This window comes from Dermacentor albipictus, chromosome 5 (genome assembly GCF_038994185.2).
Source record: "Dermacentor albipictus isolate Rhodes 1998 colony chromosome 5, USDA_Dalb.pri_finalv2, whole genome shotgun sequence".
Lineage (NCBI taxonomy): Eukaryota > Metazoa > Arthropoda > Arachnida > Ixodida > Ixodidae > Dermacentor > Dermacentor albipictus.
Window position 1 is genome coordinate 51461318 of NC_091825.1, and position 26905 is coordinate 51488222.

General features: G+C 43.3%; 1 protein-coding gene across 1 annotated transcript in view; it reads left to right on the forward strand.

Moving 5' to 3' along the window:
- The window catches only part of LOC135899197 (sodium-coupled monocarboxylate transporter 2-like), an 82165-nt gene that overhangs the window by 36644 nt on the left and 18616 nt on the right, over positions 1-26905 (forward strand). Inside the window, exons 11-12 of the mRNA XM_070539579.1 lie at positions 7037-7123; positions 10862-11034. Of these exons, the coding sequence (XP_070395680.1) occupies positions 7037-7123; positions 10862-11034 (260 nt within the window). The remainder of the gene's footprint in view (positions 1-7036; positions 7124-10861; positions 11035-26905) is intronic.

Here is a 26905-nt window from a genome sequence, read left to right on the forward strand (position 1 = left end):
ACTAAAATGAAGCCACTTTCTTGGGAGGCCTTCTGCTTGCAAGACAACGCTATACTGACTTTTCGGGTGAGTGATTTTCACCATGTAAAAATGTTATCGCTCAGCGCGGGACGCGCCTGCATGTATCGGAAGTTTCCGGAATGCTATCGATGGTTCTATCCGTGGTGTGTTGTCACCGAACCTTGTGTAATCTGATTGCATGTATGCGCGATGCGAATGGTGTAGAACTTTCTGGAAAAGACGCGGGCATCAGCGATTACTCTGGAATGTTCGATGGCTCGTGCGTAAAAACCGACGCACTTGACCGGCAGATCGGCAGATCAGATTTTCGACGATCGCCGACCGCATTCGCTGCTCTTGCTGCACTTTCAGTGTAACTTGCTTTTGTGGGCACAAACAGTTCACCCAATAAAAATTCAGTTTCGTCATTCGCAGTTTTACAGATGTATTATTCACTGCCACTACAACGTGACAATACTGCAGCATCTATACTAAGTTATGAGGTTAACTATTTCTCTCCAATTTCTCTCGCTTTCCATGACACAGTCGTCCATCGATAAAGATTCTAATTGTCAGTAGAGGGCTCGCTACGGTCACTCACGCAAAAACAGTTTCGGCATACTTTCTAACTCAAAATTTCAACCGGAAATTACTTGATATATAAGTCCTTCCCATCGAGAGCAATCACCATTTTGGCGTAGACTGTGTGACGTCAGGAAATGTGCACCACCGCTGTGTTCCCTGCTGTGAAACAGTAAGAGGTTAACATCGGGACAATTGCACAGCAAGTGGATGGTTGTTGCATTGTACTCAGGCCGCGGAGAAGCACACTGAAAATGGAAATGGCGCATGCCGGCCATGACGTACTCCCGACTCATGAAAGCGATTCCGAGTTGTAATGTTACAGGAAAAAGTAACCGACTACAAATACAATTACTTATTTCATAAATGTGATTGATTACAGTTACTTCTCTAATTACCTCAACAATTAGCAAAAACTAATTGATTACTTTAACACCACTTTTCTCCCTTCATTTAATAACGTTACACAAGTAAAGTAAATAGAACGAGCAGGCCAGCCACATTGAATGCCTCGCCATTCAAACGTTGTTTATCTGAACAAACGATTGGTTTTAAAAAAATTTTATGAGGTAATTTCCTTCCTTTTCTGGTGAAGAGATTTGGTGGTGACAATGAAAACTCACTCTATGTGTGGGTTGGAAGGAAGGACTGTGTTGTAACGTGCCAACAACTTGCGCACAAGATCGTGCTTACTCAACGCTGCGATGCTCGGGCCTGGGTCCTCTTCACTGTTGCTGGGTCCAGGGGATGGTGCTCCCAATAAGGCCAGTGAAAAACCTGAAAAATTGTCCACGGGTGATATTCTGGTATCAACGCCCGGACTCGTCATTGCTATCGAGCCATAGAAGAACCATTTATATTTGTCGGGCGACAACTGGCAGACCTCCCTCCCCAGCTCTTGATTTGTTAGCCATTTAATTCCGATATGGAACATGGACATATGGACACTCCACGCACATTGTTGCTATTGTCGTCACCGTGACGTTCCCTATAACGTCCAAGGGCGATAAAACCGTCGCCACGCGTCGTATGCTGTACGTGCGGGTGAAAGCACACGAGGGAAGCCAGAGATCGCGGCTCCATCTGGCGTGCGGGAACGAAGAAAGAGGAGAGCAAGTGCGCCGTCTTCTGTCGCGCGAAAGGCCGAGGGGATGTTGGGGAGGGGGATGAGGGGGGGGGGGGGGGCGTCGTTGTTCCACGGCTGCAACGGCGCATTTCGCGAAGGGGAACCGACGATCGCGGCTCAATGACGCGTGCCTAAATGGAGGAAAGCAGGGAGGCCGTGCAGAAGGGAGCCCCCTCCCTGCGACTCCCACGGGCGCGCGCGCCGTATCTTGGAAAGGAATCTGCAGACGGCGCACACCCTTGTTTGCGGCGCATACCGCAGACCTTTGTCTCGCTGGAGTGTACTAAATACGGTCGAGTGAGAAGTGGCTGGGGTGGCGCATGCTTCGCAGTGAGGCACGCGACGACGAAAAATGATGTGGCGGCGCTGCGATCGAAGTGGATCGGGCCGCATGAAGGTCGCGCTGTTGGAAACGGCTGGCGATACTTCTCGGAAGGGTCATTCGTACTACTTCGCACGCTGGTATATGCGTTCAGACGGCTAACACAGTGCTCATAATTGCATATGACATGTATTTATGCCTTAGGAATAGGTGCCTTTCCTTCTCTTCTTTATTTCATTTTTTTAATACCGCTCCGTGATTGCGCACGCATTCCGGCCGCCGCGTCGGTTTTCATTCGACGATGTTATTGTACGGTTTCCTTTGGCGGACAAATATTTTTCTTGTTCTTCAAACCCGTTCGTATTCCACTCCTCGGTCACTTAGCAGAATAGACCCCGAACCCTCAAGTCGCGCTCCAAATGCTGTCATGAACAAATGCTCTTTTAAACATATGGTCCGCCTGTGCCCAGCCCTTAACGCCTCTCCACCTATCACGAAAGAACAATGGGAGGAATCCCTAAAGTGCAGCAATCTCCACATTGAACTCCAGGCTGTCCAGAGGGTCCACGACATTGTGGCAGGACTTATGTCCCGGTCCCATTGTGGTTGGAGCCACCGACTTGATCTTGGGGAGCCTTCGGCTCCCCCTTATCTCAGTCTCTCTAGACTCAAATAAAGTGCTTGTCATGTCATGTTCTTCAAGCAGCAGGTATCTTTCGTGTGCATTCCTGCACACATAAGTTTCCATAAGTATGTTTTGTGAAACGCAGACAGAAAAACACCTAAATTTCCTGCCCCCTTGCCACTTCAAACAAATAAAACATATCTGCCCCATGCGGGGCCATACGAGAAGTACTCTTTTAGAAAAGGAAAACTGCAGCGGAACATTGCATTCATGTTTACGTCTTCCTCGCGTAAGAGAACCCGAAATAATTGGTTCGGGTTCCTTTATTGTGGTCGGACCACGGGTGCCGAAAACAGTTTTAGGTAGCCATTATATATATGCTAATCTTTTGCGCGTAGGCTGTGCGAAAGTTTTGTCCTGTTCATGCTTAACAACAACAAAAAGTGGTGCGGTAGCTTTATTAATGGCTCATCATCATCATCATCATCATCATCATCATCAGCCTGGTAACGCCCACTGCAGGGCAAAGGCCTCTCCCATATTTCTCAAACAACCCCGGTCATGTACTAATTATGGCCATGCCGTCCCTGCAAATTTCTTAATCTCATCCGCCCACCTAACTTTCTGCCGTCCCCTGCTACGCTTCCCTTCCCTTGGAATCCAGCCCGTAACCCTTAATGACCATCGGTTATCTTCCCTCCTCATTACATGTCCTGCCCATGCCCATTTCTTTTTCTTGATTTCAACTAAGATGTCATTAACTCGCGTTTGTTCCCTCACCCAATCTGCTCTTTTCTTATCCCTTAACGTTACACCTATCATTCTTCTTTCCATAGCTCGTTGCGTCGTCCTATTAATGGCTACATAGTGGATAATGCGTTGCACTGCTAAATTCGAGCTCACAGGTTCAAACCAGCTCGCGGAATTTGGTGGCAACGAAATGGAAAAACAATCATGCATTTTTGTTTAGGTGCAGGTTAAAGAACCCCAGGCACTGGGAACTAAACAGGGTGCCTCATAATCATATCGCAAGATGTAAAATGCTAGAATATGTTGAATAAAAAAATTACCAGAGGTAGCTGCGTCCTTATACTTTTTTCGAGGGGTGTAAGAGAATTAAGTTATTCTTTAGTATGATTTCTGAGAAAAATAAGTTACGCTTACCGTATATTTCATACCTATATGTAATGCCATTCCCAACTTTAAATCCGCTTAACTAAGCAGCTTCTGTATTATGAACGGCTGCTTTCAGTTATCCGGCGCACTATCACAAGGACAATAACGAAGCAATTAAAGAAACGGCATGCCTCACATACACGTAGAGATATTTGTAGGTCTATTGCGTTCGTTGACGAAGAAAAGTCTGGTGCCCCATTGGTTACAGAGTTTTAATGGGTTGCAGACATAGGCTGTGAAAAAAAAATGTTTTCTTTGCCTGAATCAAGTTAACAGATTTAAGGGATGCCCCAAAACGGGGCGTTTCTGTTGAATGACAACTCGGAACTTGTTAAGCAGGACCTATTAGCCCCCGTGAGTTATTTCTCTCAGGAATAGGTGCACCTCTCCAGCAGTACAATCATTCGGAATAAAAGTCCCCAAATCGGACGCTCACCTTTGAGACTTCAAAAGGGCTGTTATGCGTTACATTCGAACGGAAATGGCTATTTGATAATTTCTAATAGTGAATTATGAAGTCGAATGCCATCTCAATCGCAAATACCATTCGATTAGACTATATCTTTCTACTTCATTTCGCCTGCTGGCACGTTGGAGGAGATCTCCAGACGAGCCACGGAGATCACGTTGGTAAAGGCTTTCCGGTCTCCCCGATCCAGTCTGAGTACATAGGCAATTTCACTATAATATTGTTTTCTTTGATCATTATCCCTGGTCAATACTCCACCAACAAGAAGCGCGCGTAAAATGACGCGGTATTAACAAAATTTTCTTACGTATCTTCATGTTGCAGTTAGGCGGCTTCTGTGGCAAAAATTGCCTGTTCCTTTTAAAAAGCAATGTTAAAAATAGCCCTTCACTTGGGTAAAACTACAGCTGATACCGGCTGACAAGTGTCGCGGGCGCACCACATCAAGTAAAAACCATATAAAAATTTTACTGCGCAGACTTTTGCGTGAATAACTGGGCGTCCGCCGTCATCCACGCAACGAACGCGCGCTCGCGAACAGACGACGCACTTGACAACGACAGCAAAATTGAAGATGTCACGTTGCCCATGCCATACCCATGCCTCAAATATGCATATGTGGCAAAAAGGTGTCAACATAAATTTGCATTTGAAATAAAACGCCAATATAAGAGCGTACGCGCGCAATCGGTCTCAGCGCCTGTAGTACGTTGAATATGCCGAGAAGCGCGTAACCACTTCAATCCAGTTCGTTCGCAGCGCCCTCACAGAATTTTTCCACACGCGGTGCCTCAGCCGGAGAGCACCGTTCGGGCCACTGAACCGTTGTCTGGTACACTCCAGTTCTCGCCACTATTGCACTGAAGCGATAGACCTCACAAAGGTCACTACTTTCACTGCTGCTGTCGCGCTTGCTCACACCAGCGAGCTAGCACGGCGTAAACAAGCTCATCACACTCGGACCAGCGCGACAGCGAGCGTCCTCGCGCATCAAGTACGATGTGTTCACGTCTGCTTGTGCGCGCTGACGCCATGCTTGTTAATTCCGTTGGTAAGCAAGTGCTTCTAAGTTTATACGGCCGATAAAACTACCATCCTTACTTTGTACAGCTGTTTTACTATTTTGCTATCGCAATCAATACTTCGTCTTTTAGGCATAACTGCGCCGTTTTTAGACTTAAACGACTAATTGCAAGGGGCGGTAGCAAAAGTTTACGTTCGTTGAAAATGTGCCCAATTGAGCAATGTGTTTTTATATGGAGCTGTATATTATTAACTTCAATAAATACTGCTCACGCGTTACAGTCGCAAAAATAGGCGTCTACGAATCAGATATATATCAGGCTCACAGAAAGCTATGGCTTTAGCAGCATAGAACTTGTGTCTATATCAAAGAAATCAGAATGCAGAAATTGTTTAGGAAAATGGAAAAGCAGCTCTTACCGCTTACAGACCCAAAGCCTTAAGCCTTAACCCTAAAATGCTTCCAGTGGAGAAAGATATTTATTGTAACAGGAAAGCTGGGAGTTATAACGTCCAAGCAGGGTGTGCAAATATGCAAGCCTGCCTTGTTCAGGTAATCGAGCCGTATAGCTGGAGGACGCTGACTCTAGGAAGGAGGTAACCCACGTAAATGTTTTCATCGCTTTGGACACTGCAGTTGCAGACAAATTTACGTGCTCAAGGCTGAGTCACCTGCTGTATTCTTGTGTGAAAAAATTTGCTGATTATATGCGACTGTTTACTGAAAAAAAGGAATCGGTAAAGTACAAAAGTAAAAAAAAAACTAATTTATTAGGAATAAATAATTACCTATAATTTGTTATGTACAAGCCTGGATCGCTTCTGTGCTTTGCAATCAGAAATGCGTGGACTTTGAGACCCGCTTCCTTTACTACAAGAGGCCATCTTATTGCGTCACCACTCAGGGTTGCAAACCTGTTGTACAGTTCAATCAGGCTATAAAAAACTAACACAAGTTTTCTACTGCACCGAGTGAGCTAAAATTATGACAACTTGCTGTAGGACGTGTAAGGTAGAATATGTTTTGCATATTTAAAGCTCGAAATTTAGTGTCAAGGTTTTTTACGAGCTCGCATGGCAATGCAAGGTGCTCTTTTTCTTTGGTAAACAGGGGACAAGTTCTGGTTAGTAATGATATTTTCACTGCTGAGGTGCCATTGGCAGCTGGAATTCTAGATCAAGGCGCGCGCATACTTAAGGCATCTCAAAGCAAAAAACCACTGTGTAAGTAAACTATGGCCGAAGATGCTCACATTTTTTTTATGCGGTCTGCCCATGCGTTATTTTCGACCTAGCTTCATTACATGACCTACACACTATATGGATTTTTCATAAGACGCAGTTTTCGTATATAAATTTCATTCACCAATCATATGTTCTGCTTTTTTTATAATTTTACTTTTTCTAACAGTAAATGTGACCTGATCTGCACCCTTACTTAGCGCAAATAAGGTATCTCTTTTTACTAATTTTTATTTCTTCGTTCACATGATGGCAAGTGCTGATGTTGACCCGCTTGCGACTCATTTTCTTCGCGAGTGGCGTATTTAACGCAGTGAGCGTTCTTGTGGAATAGTGGCACCAATGACGTTGCATATTCTTCGGTGTTTCAATTGTTTAATAACATTATTATACATGGAAATTTTTTTTAGAAAACAATTTCGAAGAACGCCATCAGGGTGATGAAATTCTTTTTTCCTGCTTTCTTTACAGTCCCTCCTCCTGGTCTACAATAGCCTGACTGCGCCTTTTGTCGGTTTGTGCTTAATAGGTGTCTTGTTCCCTTTCGTCCGTGCAAAGGTAGGTGTATGATACGAAGGTTAGCGTAATTATAGCGGTCTTCCTTCATGTCGGTTTTTACAACTTAGCGTATTTCGATGACTCCCTTGAGGAAAGTGAGGAATTAACAGAATTATTGTGGACTAACTAATCTTGATTGCGTTTTCAAGTCAGAGCACAAAATAGGGACGGATAAGAACTATGAAATGTACCGGCGCAGCTTGTAAAGTGAATGTTCAATGCAAAGAAATGTTATGAGATAAAAATGAACGACTAGGGTTCGTTCATTCGTGGGCCCTTGGTTTACGCATGGCAAGATGCAATGTACAGAGAACGATATCCGAGGAGGTATACAATTAAATCGAAGCAGTCATGGCTTTGTGGCTATCCAATCGACGTAACCACTGCCTTAAACAAAGCTTCTTTGCACAACCTCACATACAATGCTTGCGTTAAGACATTCTGCGAGAGAAAGCAAAATTACCTGTAATAGTGTGAGTATAATAAATTAATGACACTATCTATGATATCATATACAAGACTTTTTCACACTGCAATGTGCTCATGCCGGATAAATATATATATATATATATATATATATATATATATATATATATATATATATGTGTGTGTGTGTGTGTGTGTGTGTGTGTGTGTGTGTGTTTGTTTGTGTGTGTGTGTGTGTGTGTTTGTGTTTGTGTGTGTGTGTGTGTGTGTGTTTGGAAAACGCATGCACGTGACCTTGAGGAAGACTCGCTAAAGGGTGTACTGTTGCGTGCCCCTTGACAATGACTGCTACTGTTGACCGAGAAGCATTAACCCCCTAATGGCCAAACACAATTTCACCTCAAAGAAAATTGCATCTTGTATACCTTTATTTTTTCCCATTGAGAGTGCGTTTGCACAAAGACAAATTATGTGTTACTTTAGTCTTGGAGTTTTAATAAAGTAATTAAATGATTACTAATTGGTTTCAGGAAACATTCCCAACCAAATATAATCTACAGCATGTCAAATTCCCTGCTATATCACATGTAGTAATTTTTTTAGACCGAAATATGTACCGAATAGGTATATATGGGGGTAATAGGGTAATATATGACCGGATAGGTAGGGCAACACCGGAATAAAGCGTGTCTGCTACTGTCTATGGAAACTTCATGCCTCCTATAGAAACCGAAACCACCGTCCGCAGGGAAGCATATTTAACCATCATAAGGAAACAGCATCGCCTTTTGACGAACGACAAGCAGCGTTGACGTTGGGCGCTCGTAGTAGCGCAGTTGCTTCAAGAAAATTTAAGTTTACTTTGAATGTCGGCGCTGGATGTAAGAAGTTCTTTATAAGCTTCCCGAGCGTCAGCATCGACAGCAAGCTATTATGGCGACGCCTGGTTTAAAGTGTGGTGGCTGCATCAGTGCAAAGAGTCAACGCACTTCGTCGCATGGTAGGTGTACGTTGGGGAAACTATCCTACGTCCATCCTTAAACTAAACGATGCGCTGATAACAAGTCGTCTTCTCTACCAGCTGCCGCTGATATCCCCAACATCGAGTCAATTCGAGCGCTTGGAGGCAATGCACAGAAAGGGGCTTCGCTTGGCGATAGGAGTTCCTCAGGCGGCTTAAAACAAACACGCTAGTAATGGAGCAGGGTCTTGCTGACGCAGCTTTTAAGGCTGGGCAAGGTCTTAACGCAAAATTTCACTGGATACCATCCTACGTAGCAATTGAAGTAAATGAAAGCTGACGCTCTTGCGCGCTTTGCGCGGACATTTGTTCCAGAATTGAGAGCGCCGAGAATCTTTCAGATCTCTAAGGACTCAATCCGCAATCAGTTTATGGCGATTCACGATACTCCACCCCAAGCCTCTGTGACCATGGAGTTACCCGAGAAGAAGCAACGCTGTTCTACCGCGTCAGGACCGACTCCGCGTACACCTGGGCTCGGTTATTCAAGACTGGACAACGCGCTTCCCGCTCTGTGCCTTCTGTGGCGATATCGGCGGCATCGAACGTCTCATTCGGCAATGCCCGCAGTTCGACATAGAAAGAAAAGCGATGGTCGACAGCCTGCACAAGAATGGTCTTTCGGCCAGGGACTTTGAAGATGTCATCTTGCCCGGAGGGCCCGCTGAAGTCAGGAAGAGGGTGCAACGACTGCTGATTGCCTTCATTCGAGACACGGGACTCCTCGACACATCGGGACGCACCCGATATCAACTCCCAGCAGGCTCAGGCGGAACACGTGCCGGCTATGTATGCCAGGCTCACTCCGCCTGCTGCAAGAACACCACTACGACCACCTTCATTATAAGGTACCGGAGTTCTCGGATACGTTCCTGTAGTACTCGGACTTAGCTCTCAAGATATCAACGAACTTTATGAAGTACCAAGCTTTATGGCGCATTAGCGCTGTTCAGTGTAAATAAGTCAATGCTCGATCTTAACAAAATCAAATGGGTTCCAGAGCTTGGTGGATTTTGTTGGAAAATCTCGGGCAATATGAAACTTGTTCTTCGATACAGGTTTGGTCTTGTCTAGAATTTTTTATGCACTCACTCATGCGAGATCTTGCGAAGAAAGATGCAATGACTGCAAAAATAAAGAAATGTGCATTCTTCAATGCTTCTACAATGCTGTCTGATACATATATCGCTTTACCGTTGAATCCTGCATATCACACCAAATAGTAAGTCCTGCTTCATAGAGCATGGAGACATTCTTATTTTATGCACTCTATTTATTTCCTCTTAATCACTGATTCATGAAAATTTGTCAACGGCTGCATATGTCACTCCAGACATAATAGCGAACAAGGAAAAATGGCTGACACATTCTTACGTTCGCAGCGTTCTGAAGTTGAGAAGCACTAACTCAAATACCATAAAAATGTTCATGCTGCTGCTTAGCGCACATCAAGTCAATAGAGAAAATAGAGGATGTTTTCTGTTTTACAATATCTGTGCGATTTTCCAAGAAATACACTAACGTGCAATACGTGGCCGGTCTGCAGCACTAGAAATGAGAGTAAGTAAGCTAAGCTGTATGGGGCGGGGGAGGGGGTGCACACCTGCAGCGTTTGCAAATTCGGATAGTACAAATACCACTTTAGGGTACTTGTGATACAGTCAGGGTTTGCCTTCTTTTTCTTTTTTGTGCCATACATTAATGTCTTTGTTAGGTACACCTCATTGCATGTTGAAAATTGAAGCGGAAGGGCGGCGACGTCATTGTTAACGATATACATGCACTAAACATCAAGTCTTTTGATGTATACTTACCAACTTATGCATGTAACCGGATTCTAGTTGCCTGAAAGGGCGTTCATGCATTAAATTTCAATGCAAAATGTTGCTTTATTTTTACCTTGGAGCCTTCAGCTTGTGTCTAAGTCGTCATGGTAAATGCAGCGGAATCACAGCTGATGATACTCTAACCTCCGCCTGTTAGAGATTTTCCACTCATTAAATACTTCAGCGAATGTGATTCCTTGTAACGTTTACATATTATGAGAAACTAACTTTTTCGAATTCTACCCTACATCGTGGTTGAATAAAAAAAGTACATTTCAAGATTCCTGCTAATAGCGGCATTGTCTCTTTCCAATAAGAAATAATAATTCAGTGTTATTTTCTCCATTCCTTGCACTGCGTTCATAATCAACACTGGACCCAGTGGCACCCTAATGGATGTTGAGCTCACACACACATTTTCATTGTAAAACAAGTCTTTCAAAGCCGAATTTTGCGTTCACGCAGGGTGCTGGCGTGGCGACGTTTACTGCAGTTGCGTTTCAACTGTTCCACATCGCAACAATAATCAAGAGTGGAAGGAAGCTTCCCAGAATGGACACGTCCCTGGACTACTGCCCCCACAACCACAGTGCCATTTCTTGGACCTTGAACACGAGCATACCTATTCCACCGGCAGAGTAAGTCTATTTAAGTTGTTGCGTTTTCTTTAACCAAAGCAGTCACTGCTTTATCCGCAATGCATCGCCTACACAGCGCGCGCATATACTTTTTTACTGGGAGAATATAATGTACGGCCACCGAATGCATTGTGCTGAAGGGTGAACATTTATTTCAGTTGAATAAAAAAATTTAGCGGCGACTTAGCGCTAATGCGAGAAAAATGCGATAATACTATGTCGCCACTCTTTTACATCCCGGATGCATGATTTAAACCGCGTTTACCACATTGTGAAGTCTTGTTCAGGAGTTCACTATACACTAGTGCCATGGCCAGAAATTTCGGTCGTGGGGGGCGTGGAGGGGTCACGTTGCAGCTCAGCGCCCTCCTTACAGAATTTGTCGAGTAATCAATTACATGAATAATAGCCGCATTGAAAATGACAAAATGTTGCAAACGAATTCTTGGACGCTACATACTGTCAAGACAAGCAAAATATCTATTTTTTCCATAAAATAATATGTTTGAATGTACCAAAAATTGTGCCAACAATAACTTATAATAATGTTTTCATGTCTTTCGTCTATTTAATAAGTAAAGAAGAGAGAGAGAGATAGCAAAGAGAGGAAAGGCAGGGAGGTAAACCAGACGAGAGTCCGGTTTGCTACCCTACACCAGGGGAAGGGAGAACAGAAAGAGGAAGGCGGGATAGAGGGAACACTGTCTGTGCACGCAGCAAACGGCCTGGAAATCAGTCAAGTCAGAGCAAGTGCTCCGTCGATATGTTAGGCTGCCGCCAATCTTGGTGATTCATAGCTGGTGATGCACGTTGAAGTTACCAGTGCAGACGAAGGATCCGGTGAGCGTCAGCAGTACGTTGCAGGGCGTGGCAGTATATTTTTAAGCTAAACCCCAGCCGTTCTGACTTCAGTGCGAATATAATGATGCGGGTGAGCCATGATGCTTACTCAAGTGTTGCAAGTACTGAATTGAGAGCATCCAGCACTTGCATTGCACTTCGCGCTGACGGAGTGTGCAGGTTATTTAGGAGCATTCGAAGGGTATTCATCAGAGACCGGAGCATCCGAACGACTTGCCGGTCTTCTTCGGGAAATTTGTCAGGAACCCGCGCTGTTCGCTCTACAGTCGTGCGCAGCTGTATCACTTGATGTGGCTCCGGCTCCGGCTGTGGCATCAGCTGCGGCATCGCCTCCGGTTGTGGCATCGGCTGCGGTATCGCCTCCGGCTGTGGCATCTCCTCCGGCTGTGGCATCGGCTGCGGCATCAGCTGAAGCTTCGGTTGTGACTTCCTCTGTTGTTCTGGCTGTCGTCATCATCATCGGCTCCAGCACCTGCGGCCACTGGTTCGTTCGGGAGCGGGTTTTTTCGTCTTTCAACCAAGAAAACGAGTGAGTACAACTTTGAAATTTCGTACTCCTCTGCCATAAACAACTCAGGCACCTCCGGACACAAGAATCGCCGCTTAAAACGGCCCAGAACTCGAGAAATCAGTGATTTTCGACGCAGTTTGGGCTCCGTCGGCGGCCATCTGTTTCCACCACCACTTCAGCGGGAAACCCCAAATTCAAGCCTTCTCAACCGCTTAAACTTCGGAAACAGGAACTCCCGAGGTGCCCGAAGTTACGAAGAACCTTCGCTAAGCAAAACGAGCATTTCAAAGAGTGAAAATCGTGTGTGATGAAGCCGTTGTTTACATGTGGTTCTCCCGTGTATATGGGCGCAGCCATCTTGTAAGGGGCAGCACAGCCAGCCTGTATATGGGAACAACCCAAACAGCCTGCCCCAGCGGTTAAAACTGCTCTCGAGTCTTCAGAGGAACGCCGGCAACTTCTATGCTCAGCCACAGTGTTTGAGAAGCCTCCAGAGGGCTCAGTTTGAGGAATAAAAGTCCATCCTTCTGTGCTGCTACCGGTGGGGGCCGCCATGTTGTTTGGATCCCTCCAGAGACGTAAACGGCTGTAACTTCGCCAATTTTTGGCCCAGAGGAAAGCCAAACATACCGTTGGATTCAGAAAAATACGAAGAATAAAGAGAAAAAAAAGAAGAGGCTTCTAGAGGAAACGGAAAACCTAAAAATCAGATAGCCGTTCGAGAAAGGACAGGGTTGCTCGCGTCTTTCATCATGTGTGGCTAAATTTGGCGGAATCGCCGCTTTTTGCCAAAAGTGGCTCCCGAACGCTAAAACGGCCGGATAAGACGTATGACAACCTTAAGAAGCGAAAAATACCTCTTTCACGTGAGGGGAAGACTTTCCAAGAAGGTGACAGCCGTCAAAGCTAGGAAAAATCAAAATTTTCAGAGGCAAGGAAGAGAGGAAATCCGACACAACTAAAAGTAAAGAAGCCCGCGGAATGCGTCCAGTTGGCAGCTCTGTTTTAGGGCCCATGTCAAAAACACTCCGCCCCACTTCACTTGGAGAGTCCACGTCGGAGAAAAGCCAGACCGGCACTTCAAAGAAGATGAAGACAAACAAGAAAAAACCAAAAGAGAAAACGACCTCCCAAGAGGTCAAGGCTCCAGGGGACCTACGGGAGGATGAACAACCTAGCAAGGAAAACGAAGTGACCGAGCACATCCAACCAAAAGATCGACAACAGGAAATAAGACACAAACAAAACCAAGATATTGAAGAAACTGAACAGCAGGATGGTATCCTGCGAGAAACCACATTGAATGATGAAAACGAGCACCAAGATAAAAGTGAGGGGAATGAAGAACAAAGATTGGAAGCCAATCTTGAAGATGACAGAGCGTCCCAGAGCTCAATGCCAAACAGCAAAGGGGATCAAAGCACAACGCTTTCAAGACTTTCAAAGTCAGACAAAGCAATAATGAAAGCACTACTCAGGATCTCCACCTCAACGGGGGGAGAAGAAAAAGTCACACAACTGATCGAAACCATATTGACGGAACAGTCCAAGATGAAAACACTAATCATGGAACAAGCTCAAGAGATCGCGTATCAACGAGGACGGATCGAAGAGCTTGAACGCAGGTCATCGGAGGAAAGAAGCTCAAGAACAGAGGAGCAAACAACAAGAAGAGAAGAAGAAAGCTTACCTACGAATATAAGCCCAAAACCGACCTACGCCCTAGTCGTCACATCTGGGACACTTCACAAGAATGAAGTAGCTGCACTTATCAAGAGGAAGGTTGACCCAGCGACTCTAGGTTTGCAGGACGCAACAATGAGAAATGGAAGAGAAGGGGTCGTTGTCACAACATCATCAAAAGAAGCTTCTAGCAAGCTTCTTAGTCACTTCGAGAAAGACATCGAATTGAAAAACCTGACTGCAAAGCTCCCAAAAGAAAATCGACTCCACATCAAGGTCATTGGACTCGATGAAGACACTGACTTAGAAACTCTACCAGAAAAAGTAATCAAGCAAAATCACCTGTCATGTACCGCAGAAGACATGGTAATCAAAAAGACATGGAAGGGGAGACAAGGAATGACAGTCGTCTTCGGCCTGAATCGAAATGGTGTTTCCGCTGTCGGAAAGAAGAAGTTTCTCAACATTAGCTGGTCGAGATGCCCAATCTTCGACCACATATTTTTTCCAAGGTGCACTAGGTGTGCCTCTCATGGGCACACCGCGTTTGAATGCGACCGCCCTACTCAATGTACCAACTGCGGCCAAAGAGGACACGAAAACAGCGACTGTGAGGATGACCCCCTGTGCAGAATCTGCGAAGGTGAGAGAATTGAAGAATTTAACCATTCTATGATGTCTTGGGAGTGTCCAAGTTATCTCTCGAAAATTCAACTAGAGAAAAATAGAATCATGGCACGTTTAATCTAAAACCTTTGCAGCAAACATGGCTTCCAACGCTTCTAACAACAACAAGCTTCCAACACATCATAGATCAGACACACTAGACATCATACAAGTAAATTTAGCACGGTCATATAAAGCATTACAATCATTAAAATTTCGTCAAGAAGAATATAAACAAGATATTTCCGCAGTACAAGAACCGTATGCATTAGCAAATAAAATAATCGGATTCCCTATAAAACATAAGATAATAGCACATAAAGTTAAACCGAAAGTAGCAATAATAATCCACAATAAAGAAATAATTACTTTCCCTATTTTAGTAGAAGAAAACATAATAGTAACGAGAATAAAGTTCAAAAGCAAAGATATTTTATTAATTAACTGTTATTGGCCACCTAACACGGATAATTTCAAATATTTATCAAGGCTAGAAAATCTGTTAAACTCTATTCAATATACAGAACTTTTAATAACCGGTGACTTTAATGCCAAAAACACTACATGGGGAAGTAAAACAAACGATACAAGAGGGGAAAACATTTTAAAATTAGTAATTAGGAATAACTTAATAGTCTTAAATGATAGTAACTCCCCCCCAACATTTAAAACATCAAGGGCAAAAGGTTGGATTGACTTATCAATTGTAAACAATATATTCGAGTCTGATATTACTAGATGGGAAGTTCTAAAAGACTTTAACAATAGTGATCACAGATATATAAAAATTGAAATACAGGTAGGACACAACCCGGAAGAGGAAATATATGGAATTACTCTTAAAGGAAGGAAAAAGATTTTGGACGCAATATTAGAAGACCAATGGTTTGCAAACCATAACGAATTTAAGAGTATAGAAGAAGTAGAGGACAGTCTCGATATATTTTACTTAAAGCTAAATAATCTAGAAATAAAACATACTAAAAAATTGAAACCTTCTAAAATCAAAATGAATGCTTGGTGGACAACAGAGCTTGAAATAGAAAGGAAAAAAGTTCGAGCGATGAGAAGAAGATATCAGAGAGATAAAGGCGAGATAAGAGAAGCATACAAAAAAGAATACTATATAGAGCATGACATATATAACAACATGTTGAACAAAGCAAAAGACTCAAACTGGGAAGCTTTCTGTTCAGCTAGCTCAAAAAACCCTTTTAACCTCCCTTATAAAATAGCTAATAATAAAATTAAGAAAAAAATTACTATATCCAGCATTGAAAAGGAAGATGGTGAAAAAACTCAAACATTACAAGAAACCGTAGAATACATTTTAGGAAAACTGTACCCAGTAGAAGAGAGCACCTTTACTAGGAATTTAGACCAAGCTGATAACAAATTAGAACACCACTTACAGGGTGATCACCAGTGCAATGACCACCCTGTAATGGAATCAGAAGAAAATACAACTATACCACGAAGTGGAAGCATTGAACCGCTTTTCACGACCTTAGAGGTGGACTCTGTGATAAAAAATTTGCGTAATGATGTGGCACCAGGACCTGACAACTTACAAACTGAATTTGTTAAAAGAATATACGAGAAACACAAAACATATTTTATTAATTTATTTAACGCCTGTTTAAAACTTGGCCATTTCCCTACACAATGGAAAACATATCCCAGTTGAAAATGACAACAGAGGTTGTGTTCAGTACTACAGAAATTTCTGTTGTACAACAGGATTTTTCTGTAGTAACTACAGATTCCTGATGGAGCGACAGACTTTTCTGATGTACAACAGACATTTGTTGTTGCTACTACAGAAGTACAGTCTGTAGTATGTCTGTTGTTACAACAGAAAGCTGAAGCTCTACAACAGATTTTTGTAGTACTACAGAAATTTCTGTTGTACAACAGGATTTTTCTGTAGTAACTACAGATTCCTGATGGAGCGACAGACTTTTCTGATGTACAACAGACATTTGTTGTTGCTACTACAGAAGTACAGTCTGTCGTATGTCTGTTGTTACAACAGAAAGCTGAAGCTCTACAACAGATTTTTGTAGTACTACAGAAAAAATTGTCATCACTACAGGCACCCTGTTGTCCCAACAGAAATGTTCCTGAAGTAACCCGAAAAACTTCTGTAGTGCTACAGAGAGCTGTTGAAATACTACAGAAACCTATTGTGGCAACAGGCCCCCAATTGTCACAACAGAAGTGTTCCTGAAGTAATGCGACCAACTTCTGTTGTACTACAGAAAAATGTTGTTGTACGACAGAAGCCTATCATTGCAACAGGCCCCCAGTTGTCATAACAGAAGTGTTCCTGAAGTAATGGACAAACTTCTGTTGTACTACAGAGAACTGTTCCACAACGGAAACCTATCGCCGCAACATGTACCCAATGATGACAACAGAAGTGCACTGAAATTGTGTGATGCGACAAGCTTCTGTAGTGCCCGGTTGAAAAAGACAAAAGGAATTCCTGTCGCAACTACAGAAATTATGTTGTACGACAGAAGTCGTTGACATTTCTTAATTGGGAGACATTTCTGACATTAGGACAGAAATTCTGATTTCGCAACAGAAGCATTCTGTCGCGACAACAAGAGTTCTGAAGTCGGAACAACAGCTTTATATCCTGACAGCGACTCCGACGTTACGACACCAATTCTGACGTCGCAGCAGAAACATTCGGTCGCGAAGGCCAAGAGTTCCGAAGTTGCAACAGAAGCGCTTTCCGTCGCGGTCCTTTAAAATTGTATGTTTTCGCATCGGTGGTGTACACTGTACTTTTCTCTTGCGCGGTATTCAATCGCGCTTCTCTGAAGCCGGCAATGCTGATGGCACCGACACCGGTAATAAAGTCGACGTGGCGAATAGTTATAATTGTGCCGTGACGACGCGGCACGAGCAACGCCCTACCGGCCTCCTCAAAATCGGCCGCTGATCAAAATCATACCATCTGCGGGAATGGCTGCGTATCCATTTTTTTTTGTAAGATGTGGCACACAGGCCTGTGGACTTACATGTGCTGTTACACTGACACATTAGTTAATTTCCCAGGAATATTTCACAAGCTTGTGCGAAGCGGAAAAGAAGATTTCGGTTGTTCCACAAAGTTGCGTGAAAAGCTGTCTCGCTCGGATCTCATTAATCTGGTACAGCGCTGCCGTGAGAAGCCAGTATGCTGTCAGAAAGAACTCTCATCCACGAATGTTTATGTAGCTATTTTGCATTGAACACACGAATTATATGCGCGCTCAAAAGTGTAAAGAACGAGAGACTACTGTCGAAACTAGCAGTAACAACCCTAAAAGTCAACGTTGCCTATTTCTGAATTTCTTATTTAATATGGATATCGTACATCGAAATCGATGTTCTAGCACTGCACGATGTACCTGTCGATGGTACGAACACTCTTGCTCTTCTAGAGATGCGGCACTTGACGCGGTGGAGTGATAGCGGATCTTGGCTCTCAAAATGCAAATGTAAACAGCAGCGCATCAGCACGTCGTACTGTTCACATGGCTAAAACGTACCCTCGAAAAGCATGTCAGTGTTGATATGTCGTGCCAGCAAAATCCTTGTTGACATATTTTTCCTTTTCTGTATTGTTTGTGTATGTCAAAGCCGGCAATAAAGAAAAAAAAAAGTGGTGGTGCAGTGGTAAGATGCCGGACTCGGAATCGTGAGGTCGCATGTTCGAATCCTAGGCAAAGACGTTTTTTTTTATTTTTTTTACTTTTATGTGTTTCTTTTTTGTACTAACAAATTTACATAACCTTACGGACGTCTCTGTCAATTTTTAATTAAATATTGATCAAGAACTACAGAACTTTCTACTACAGGACGTCACACTACAGACAACAGAACTACAGGCAACAGAACTACAGGCAACAGAACTACAGGCAACAGAACTACAGGCAACAGAACTACAGACAACAGAACTACAGACAACAGAACTACAGAAACAACGTCCCAAAATACGACAGACTGTTAAAATTTCCTGTTGTGTTTTTCAACTGGGTATCCAGGGTAATTCTAATAAATAAAGCAAATAACGAGGAAAAAATAGGAGTAGGCAAATACAGGCCCATAGCTATTAATTCTATCTTAGGAAAGGTTTTAGAAAAGCTAATTAAAGACAGATTATATTTTTTCCTGTTTAAAAATAATAACTTAAACATAAAACAATTTGGGTTTCGCCACAATACCTCGACAACAACAGCCCTCCTTGAAATAACAAAGAGAGTAAATAGGAATAAAATAGATAAAAACAGCAGTTTAATCATTTCACTAGACATTAAGAATGCGTTTAACGGTATTAGAGCGGACATAGTAACTAAAATCCTTCAAGAGTATAATTGCCCACATAACTTAAGATCAATGATAAATTCTGTACTAACCAACAGAAAAATAAGATATGATCAAGACAATGTAAAAGTAGATAGAAATTTAGCAACAGGATCCCCACAGGGTTCACCTTTGAGTCCTCTCTTGTGGAACCTGATGATGGCAAAATTATTAGAAGCTAAAAGTATTCAAGACACGTACGTAATGGCCTTCGCAGACGATATTACAGTTGTACTTAATGCAAAAGTAAGGAGAGCTCTAGAGGACAAAGCCAATCAAGTACTAACTCAAATAAATAACTGGGCACAAGAAATGAGACTTGAATTCAACACGGAAAAATCAAACTTTATAATTATAGGTAAACAATATGATAGTCATGCACCACATTTAAAACTTGGAGGAAAAAGACTGAAAATGATGAAGGAATTAAAAATTCTAGGCGTTATTTTCGATGCAAGAATGTCATTTATCCCTCACATGCAATACATTAAAAATAAAGTAGCCCATTTAACTTACAAACTAAGTAAATTTACTGCAGGGCGAAAGGGAATACAACAGAAGCAAATAAAGACTTTTTATACTAGAGGGATTGAGAGGATGATTGTTTACGCTTCTCCAGTTTGGTACAGTAAAAAGATCGAGATTAATAAAAAACTCAAAGCAATTCAAAGAATACCTTTAATCCTGCTAACCAGAGCATACAGAACTACATCGAATTACTCTCTAAACATATTAGCCAACATCCCTCCAATAGCATTAACAATAGAAAAGGAAATAGAAACATATCAAATATTCGCAAAAGGTAAAAACTTCTTATGGAAAGATAAAGTGTTTACGGAAAATGAGGTGGTATCAAAATACGATATGTGGGAATTTCACCCGTCTACAAACTTATCCTTTCCATTCACAGACAAAGAACAAGACGTGGACATAAAAATATATACAGACGGCTCCAAAATGGAAGAGAAAGTAGGAGCAGCATATGTTGCATATAATTCAAGAGGGGAAACATTAACAACAAAATTGTTCAAATTACCAGAATATTCATCGAATTATGAGGCTGAAGCGATAGCACTATTAAAAGCAATAGAATACAGAGAATCAAAGGAAACTAGTTATACATTCCAAATCCTCACAGACAGCCTTTCGTGCTTACAAGCACTACGAAATCCCAAAAACAATAACCCACTTATAGTTAAAATAAAGAAAAAACTTTTAGGATTACCACGGGAAAGAATAACCTTATCACTTGTCAAAGGACATAACAACAACAAAGGTAATGACACGGCGGACTTGTTGGCCAAAGAGGCTAGTATAGTAGGAGAGTTTGTTGATTTACCGGCTACCAAACCATTTATTAAAAAACAACTCAACATATTGGTGAAGCACAGACGGAACAAGGTATGGCAAAATGAGGGAAAAAATAGCTTTACCTATGAATGGATAAAAAATGTCAGAACAATCCCAGATAATTTTATAGGTAACTATTATCCTCCTGAGACCCGGGATGCATTTGGGTGCACAGATTTTTCCCAAACTTTCAGAATAAATCAGTTGGGTTATGAAGGGGAAAAGTGTTACATAGTTTTTCAATAGCCCTGATAGTTTCAGCTCAGCGCGATGTCCAATATATTGGACACTGGGATGCTACCCGGTCTTTTTTCACCCAGCGCGCACGTAATGGCGTACCGCAGATATTGCGCTCAAACTCGTGTGCAAAAATATTTTAATAAGTCGAAAGGCAAAGTAATGAATAAAGTACATAAAAGAGCCCTCTTCTGCTCAACAAAAATATTTCTTTTGTGCTCATTTCCTGTGGGCAATTTCAAAACACCTCTTTGTCATTGGTGATGCAGCAGTAGAGCCGGCATTTGGTGCAAAATAACGACATTTGGTGCAATAATAATGTCGCAGCCCTGTAGTCTGCAACGGGCAGCGTTTGCAGTGCCTGCCACCATTGAGCCGTGCGTAGTGCTCTTTTCTTTGGTTTCTCCAGGAGTTAGTCAAGCCTGCTTTGATGGCGGATGCCACTCGGCTTCGTTCTCACTCTCCGTTTCATCCTGCTTCTTCCCTAGAGTCACGACAGTCTCAGCAACAGATTGGCGGAACTGCACATATTTATGTATTTCCGCTGTTTCTTTAGGGAGCGTATGTCCCGCGTCTACCTCACCCAGCAGTTGTTGAGGGCAATGTCGAAGAGGCAAAAGATGGCTCTGGTTGTCCACTTGTTGACACGTGCTTTAATCTTGTAGTAACCTATCATTCAGTCTGCCTTGTCAACACCACCCATGTTGACGTTGTACATGCGAACAATATCTGTTAGAGTGATATCGATATGTTTTTCTCTTACGAGGCCACCTGCGACAGCTGGTGTCTTGCGGGTTCAAGCCATGGATTGAAAAAAGAAAAGCTACCGGCTTAATTCATCCGATACGCAACGCCGGTCCCATAAAGATAAAAAGAGACGCGATCTCGTCCACAAGCCGCTAAATGCCAACAGTACTCGCCTGCTGTTCATAACAAGGCCATGGCAAAAGCGCTGTCAAAATAACCGGGTTGAGTCCTAGCGTCCAACGTAATGGACACACGAAATCAAAGGAAGCGTAAAAAAAAGTAAGGGCACGAACAGTTTAAATTTTGTATTGTGCGCATACGCTGTTGTATTAACTTTAATAGAAAATCAAAGATATGCCCAAAAAGCAGGTAGAAATACCAGAAACGGTGCTTACTTCTCCGGCAGCTGCCGTAAAACGCCGCGCCACTGAATGCCGCCATTGTGGAACTGTTTCGGCGGGAATTTGAACGATGTATTTTCATCAATGCAGCATAGATGGCGCAAGCAGGTGTCCAATAAGTTGGCCAGCGCGATTTTATGAGGATGGAAGCCTTGTCACAGGAGTACTGTCTCATATCTGAATGTCCAATATATTGGACAAATCCCCATAGCGGGGTCTCAGGAGGATATACATCTCAGGCAATCTCAGGTCATGGGAGATTTCCTCATTACTTTTTTAGGTTTCACCTGTCCAACACGAATACATGCAAATGTCAACAAGCAGCCATAAATTTTGATCATTATCTGGAATCAAGTAGAATAACAGAAATCCAACGAAAACAATTAATTAAAATTGTTGGAAATAACCCTAAAAAAAGAAAACCAGAAATAATTAAAAACAATCAAGCTCTGGACATTATCGAAGAAATGGTAAAGATAATTACAGACTCTATCCCACAAATTTAATAGCAACAAAACTTAAATTTTAACTCACGTAAATATAATTTACTTTATACACAGACCGGATGCCTCACGGAAGGAGAACCGACCCCCGGAAGGGCTAGGTGTAAGACGTACTTTCGTCCGGCATCGGGTACCAACTCACTCTTACCTAGTTTAATCACCTGGGAAAAGTCGAGGGATCACTTGCTCCACTCCCAAGCTATTATAGAATAATCCCCGTAGAATGGAAGCAGGACATCAATCGTTTTACATCAGGAAAAATAGAGAACCTCATACTACCACCAAGAAGAGTAGAAGAAAAGGTTCGACTCAACTTGACGCAAGACCCCTGAAGTCAAGGGCAAGTCAAGCAACAAGCCTCAAGATGGAAGGCTCGAGGCAAGCAAGCCTCAAGAATTCATTGTATTCAAGATGAAGAAACATATACGTAAATAATTGATCCATGAATCCCGCACCAACCCGCTCCCTTGCTGTGGTTTCGCCGACGGTGATGAACATTACTTCTTTCTATCTTCTACTCTCTTCTTTTCCTCTTTCTTTCTTTTCTTATTTCTCTAAAAAAAACATTTTGGATATCTTCCCTCATTTTTTATCTTAAATTCGGCTTTCTCTTCACACCTGCGATACACTAGTGGTGCAGGTCGAGGCATCTCTCCTTTGTGCCTCTCTCACTTTCTGTTGTTCTGGCTTTGGCTGTTGCTTTAGTAGTGAGGACCAAGTTGTATTGTTCTCCGCCATGCCCTTGTCAGATTTAGATTGAATTGCCCCAGGCGTAGGAGGCAGAAGAGGAGGTGTTGTCGGATGGGGCGTACTCTTCATAGAGCTATCAGCGTTCTTTGAAGTACGGCGGCGTCGGGAGCGTCGCTTTCTAACGGCCGCAACAGCTTCTGGACGAGACGAGTGGTCTCTCGCCATCTGCTTTAAGATCGCCTTTTCCATCTTCATTTTGGGGCAGTCCTTCGAGGAAGCATCATGGGACCCAAGGCAATTGGTGCACTTGAGAACCGTGGCTGCACAAGAGTCTGCAGCGTGGGGCTCACTGCAGCGTGAGCAAACTCTCGTGTTCTCGCACACGGCACTCACGTGTCCCAGCCTCATAAAATTGCGGGATTGCAGTGGCCTTGGGATGAATGGTCACACAGGGTGTTAAAGTGGCCCACCTTGACGTGCGAAGGGAGAGTCTCGCCCTTGAATAGAATTTTCACACAGCGGGATGTGCCGAGGCGATACACATGTGTTATGGCGACGCCATCAACGCTAGAACGGCAGGCTTCACTAGAATCGGCAAGTCGGTGCTCGAGATGGAGACGTCCACGTCGTAGATGACACCAGTAGTAAAACCACTGTTCTGGGGGATGTACGAGCGGACCTTAACGCCACCTAGTTCTGCAACTGTAGCCAGATTTCTAAGCGCAATCTCATGTGTGACGTCGATAGCCAAAACATTTTTTCGTGTGTTGACTCTAACGTCTGCTATCTCATTTGGCGCAACCGCTTCAAGTTGCACCGATACGGACTGCCTGTTGAGTCTCCTCAGGTTGTCGGTAGCGAGTTCTAGTACAAATAGAATCGTACTAACTGCGGTATTCTGAGTCGGTCCTACCGTTGGCGTGCTCGAAGACATGGATGCCCTGGTGGTGTGTCTTCGTTTCGCCTTGCGGCTCCGCGCAAGCTCGAAGGGGTCATCGGAGAAGCCCTCACTGCTGAGCGAGTAGACGCTGGTGTCATCGCCGTCGGTGTAACTCTGGAGGCCGGTCCGCTTCCTAGACGCAGCCGCCGCTGAGGTCGCCATTCCCGGCAGAGGCACGGGGACGTCAACTTGCATCCGCGCCGCGAACCATGCCGGCTCTCCAAAGATGTTCGCAGAAATAAGGAAAAAACAGCTGAGCTAGAGAAATAGTGTTCTGGCTCGCAGACACTCCGTCTTCGAACGAGTATACCCATACGAACGAGACGAGCAATAAGTAAAGAAATATAGAAATAAGTAAGAAATAAGTAAAGTAAAGAAATAAGTAATAGGTATAGAAAATATCGCATGAGCTTTTGAACTATATCATTTCAAAACTAGCAAAGCAGTGCATGCCGCTGATATGATAAACGTAAAGGCTATGAAATGAACAAGTTGAGTACAAATATTTTAATAAAGCTTTGCAATTAAAGAACGTTGTTTACATTTTTGTACATATGCAGCGACCAGAGAAAAATCTCAGTGACGCTGTCCTTCGTTCCAATGTATTGCGCAGGAGAAGCTGTCACCGATCTCGTATTTTAATTGCACCGAAAATAATGTCGCAACAGAGATCACATATAAAAGGCAGTTCTGCAAGGTATACATTAGAAATGCGAAGATACAGTCAAATGCACAAATGCCAAGATAAAGCTTCATAAAGAGCAAAGAAGTGTCGCTGGAAACAAAGCTCACTGCATGTATCCACAAGACCTCGCAACAAGACATATAAGTATACGTATAAGTCTCCATTAAACATACGTGCCTAAAAAGTCACTGTATATAATGCGCCAAACATGGCAAATAAACATGTTGCGCAATCGCCGACTGACAGATCACAGAATCCAGAGACGCCCCCCCCCTTCCCGTCTACCTCCCTCCACTTCCCTCGACGCATCGCTCGCGACGGAAGGCGGCGCGCTTCCTCCCCGCTTTCCTCCGTCACGCGCACAGGACTAGTGGTGTGCGCCGTGTCTATATATACCCGTGTCGATATATACACGACGCCACCGGCGGCGGCGTCGGGTATATATCGGCGGTGACGCACGGCCATTTTTCGATGGCAGCGGTGGCGGCGCCGAGAAAACCAAAACCGCAAATTTAAAAAAGCCGTTTGGCTACATCCTTCTTTGCTAAATTGGTTGAAATTATGGCCTTTTCACACTAAGGGATGAGAGGACCGAATGCAGAGGTGTCGCAAGCGAGAGAAATACAAAACGTTTTCTCAGTCTTTTGCTTTTCAGCCGATATAAATCTCGGCACAAATCTAAGAGCATCTATGTCAAGTGTGTTTGTATATTCCTTCCTCCACGATTATGCAGATCCTTGAGCTTTCTTGCGTCGTAGTCGCCATTGTTTTCTTTTTTGTTATGCCGTGGTTAATATGAGGTTTTCCCATTGAGCAAAGAGCCGGTGAATTCGTCTAGAATTGCTAAGCCAGCACCGACGCACGTGACAATCTCTAGATATGTTAACCTTGCTTCCACTTGTTCTGAATGAGATTGTGTTTATACAATATGTTTTATGTAAAAAAAGAGCAGACTCTTTTCTATGATCAACCTTTTCTGTGTTCAGCCCTTAAGCTGTCAACCAATGAGCAAATGTTATAACGTAAAGTGCTAACTGGAAAATAAATGAAATCTCCTGTTCTGAATATTAATTACGCTTAGCTTATGCAACTTTTCTAATAACGTCCTTTTCCCCCGAAGAAAACAAATTTGCTCAATATGTGAACTCGTCATCACCAAGTTGAATGAAGGAAATGTGGACTCGTAGAAACGCAGGCATTTCTCGGATGCACAATTATTTTAAAAAATTTTTGTCTGCACCCCGAAATTGTTTGATAGTTCATTGCAGCAATCGGGCAGTGGCATTCAATTCTTTATTTGAATGCTACAAATAAATAGCACCATGCAGTAGGTATGTAAACATATTTTTTTACGTGCAGAAATGTAGAAAAACTGCTTCGAATGCAACGGCTGGAATAATGCGAAAACCTCCAACCGGCAGCTTAAACACTACGGGACCAGGAATTTCTATCTTGCTATAAGTTGCATCCCTCGCGTTGATGCCGCTTTCAGACATATCGTCTATTCTACACGCAACTGCGGGGCTCACTACCCTCAAGCCGTGATTCCGACGTTCGGAGGCCACTGCTTCTTCTCGCTGCCCCATATTGCGCTTTTGAAGAAGTTTCGGAATCCAACGTTGGATGATTGTGGTGACACGCATGCGCAGACGTAGGAGAGCAGGGTTACTTTTGTTTGTATTGCGTTGCTCATTGCTCCCCTGCTTGACATGATTCTATGCTTGAAACAGGCAAAACAATTAAACAAGACAACACAAACCCTTTAGCGAAGCTACACTAATTTAAAGAACAAATCTTTGCGCCCAGATTCAGAAACGCTCCTTTCCTTCGACCTTTTCCTATCCTTACCGAAGAGCCCTTCATGCATCCTAGCCTCAGAGGGTGCGCGATGGCCGGCAGCGTATTCTGAAAGCCCCCTTCACCAGTCCTAAAGAGAGGAGTGACTGAGGATTAATGTCGCCTGCCTGGGTCCGAGCGTTCTTAAGAATTTGAACTAAACGCCTTCATTAAGCCAAACAAATGAATGCTCGTATTATTATTTTAGCACAAAGTATATATGGATATGGATACGTATTGACGCTTTCTTTGTAACGTTGGTTATTTAATATAAAAAATTCAACGGGGAACCACGAAAACGGATCACGTCTGGCGACAGAGCCCGCATCACCCGGGTCATCCCTGAGCACCGGCTGCGAAAGTAGCGAAAGGGCGCTCTTGTACGGTCGTGTTTTGCCTCGA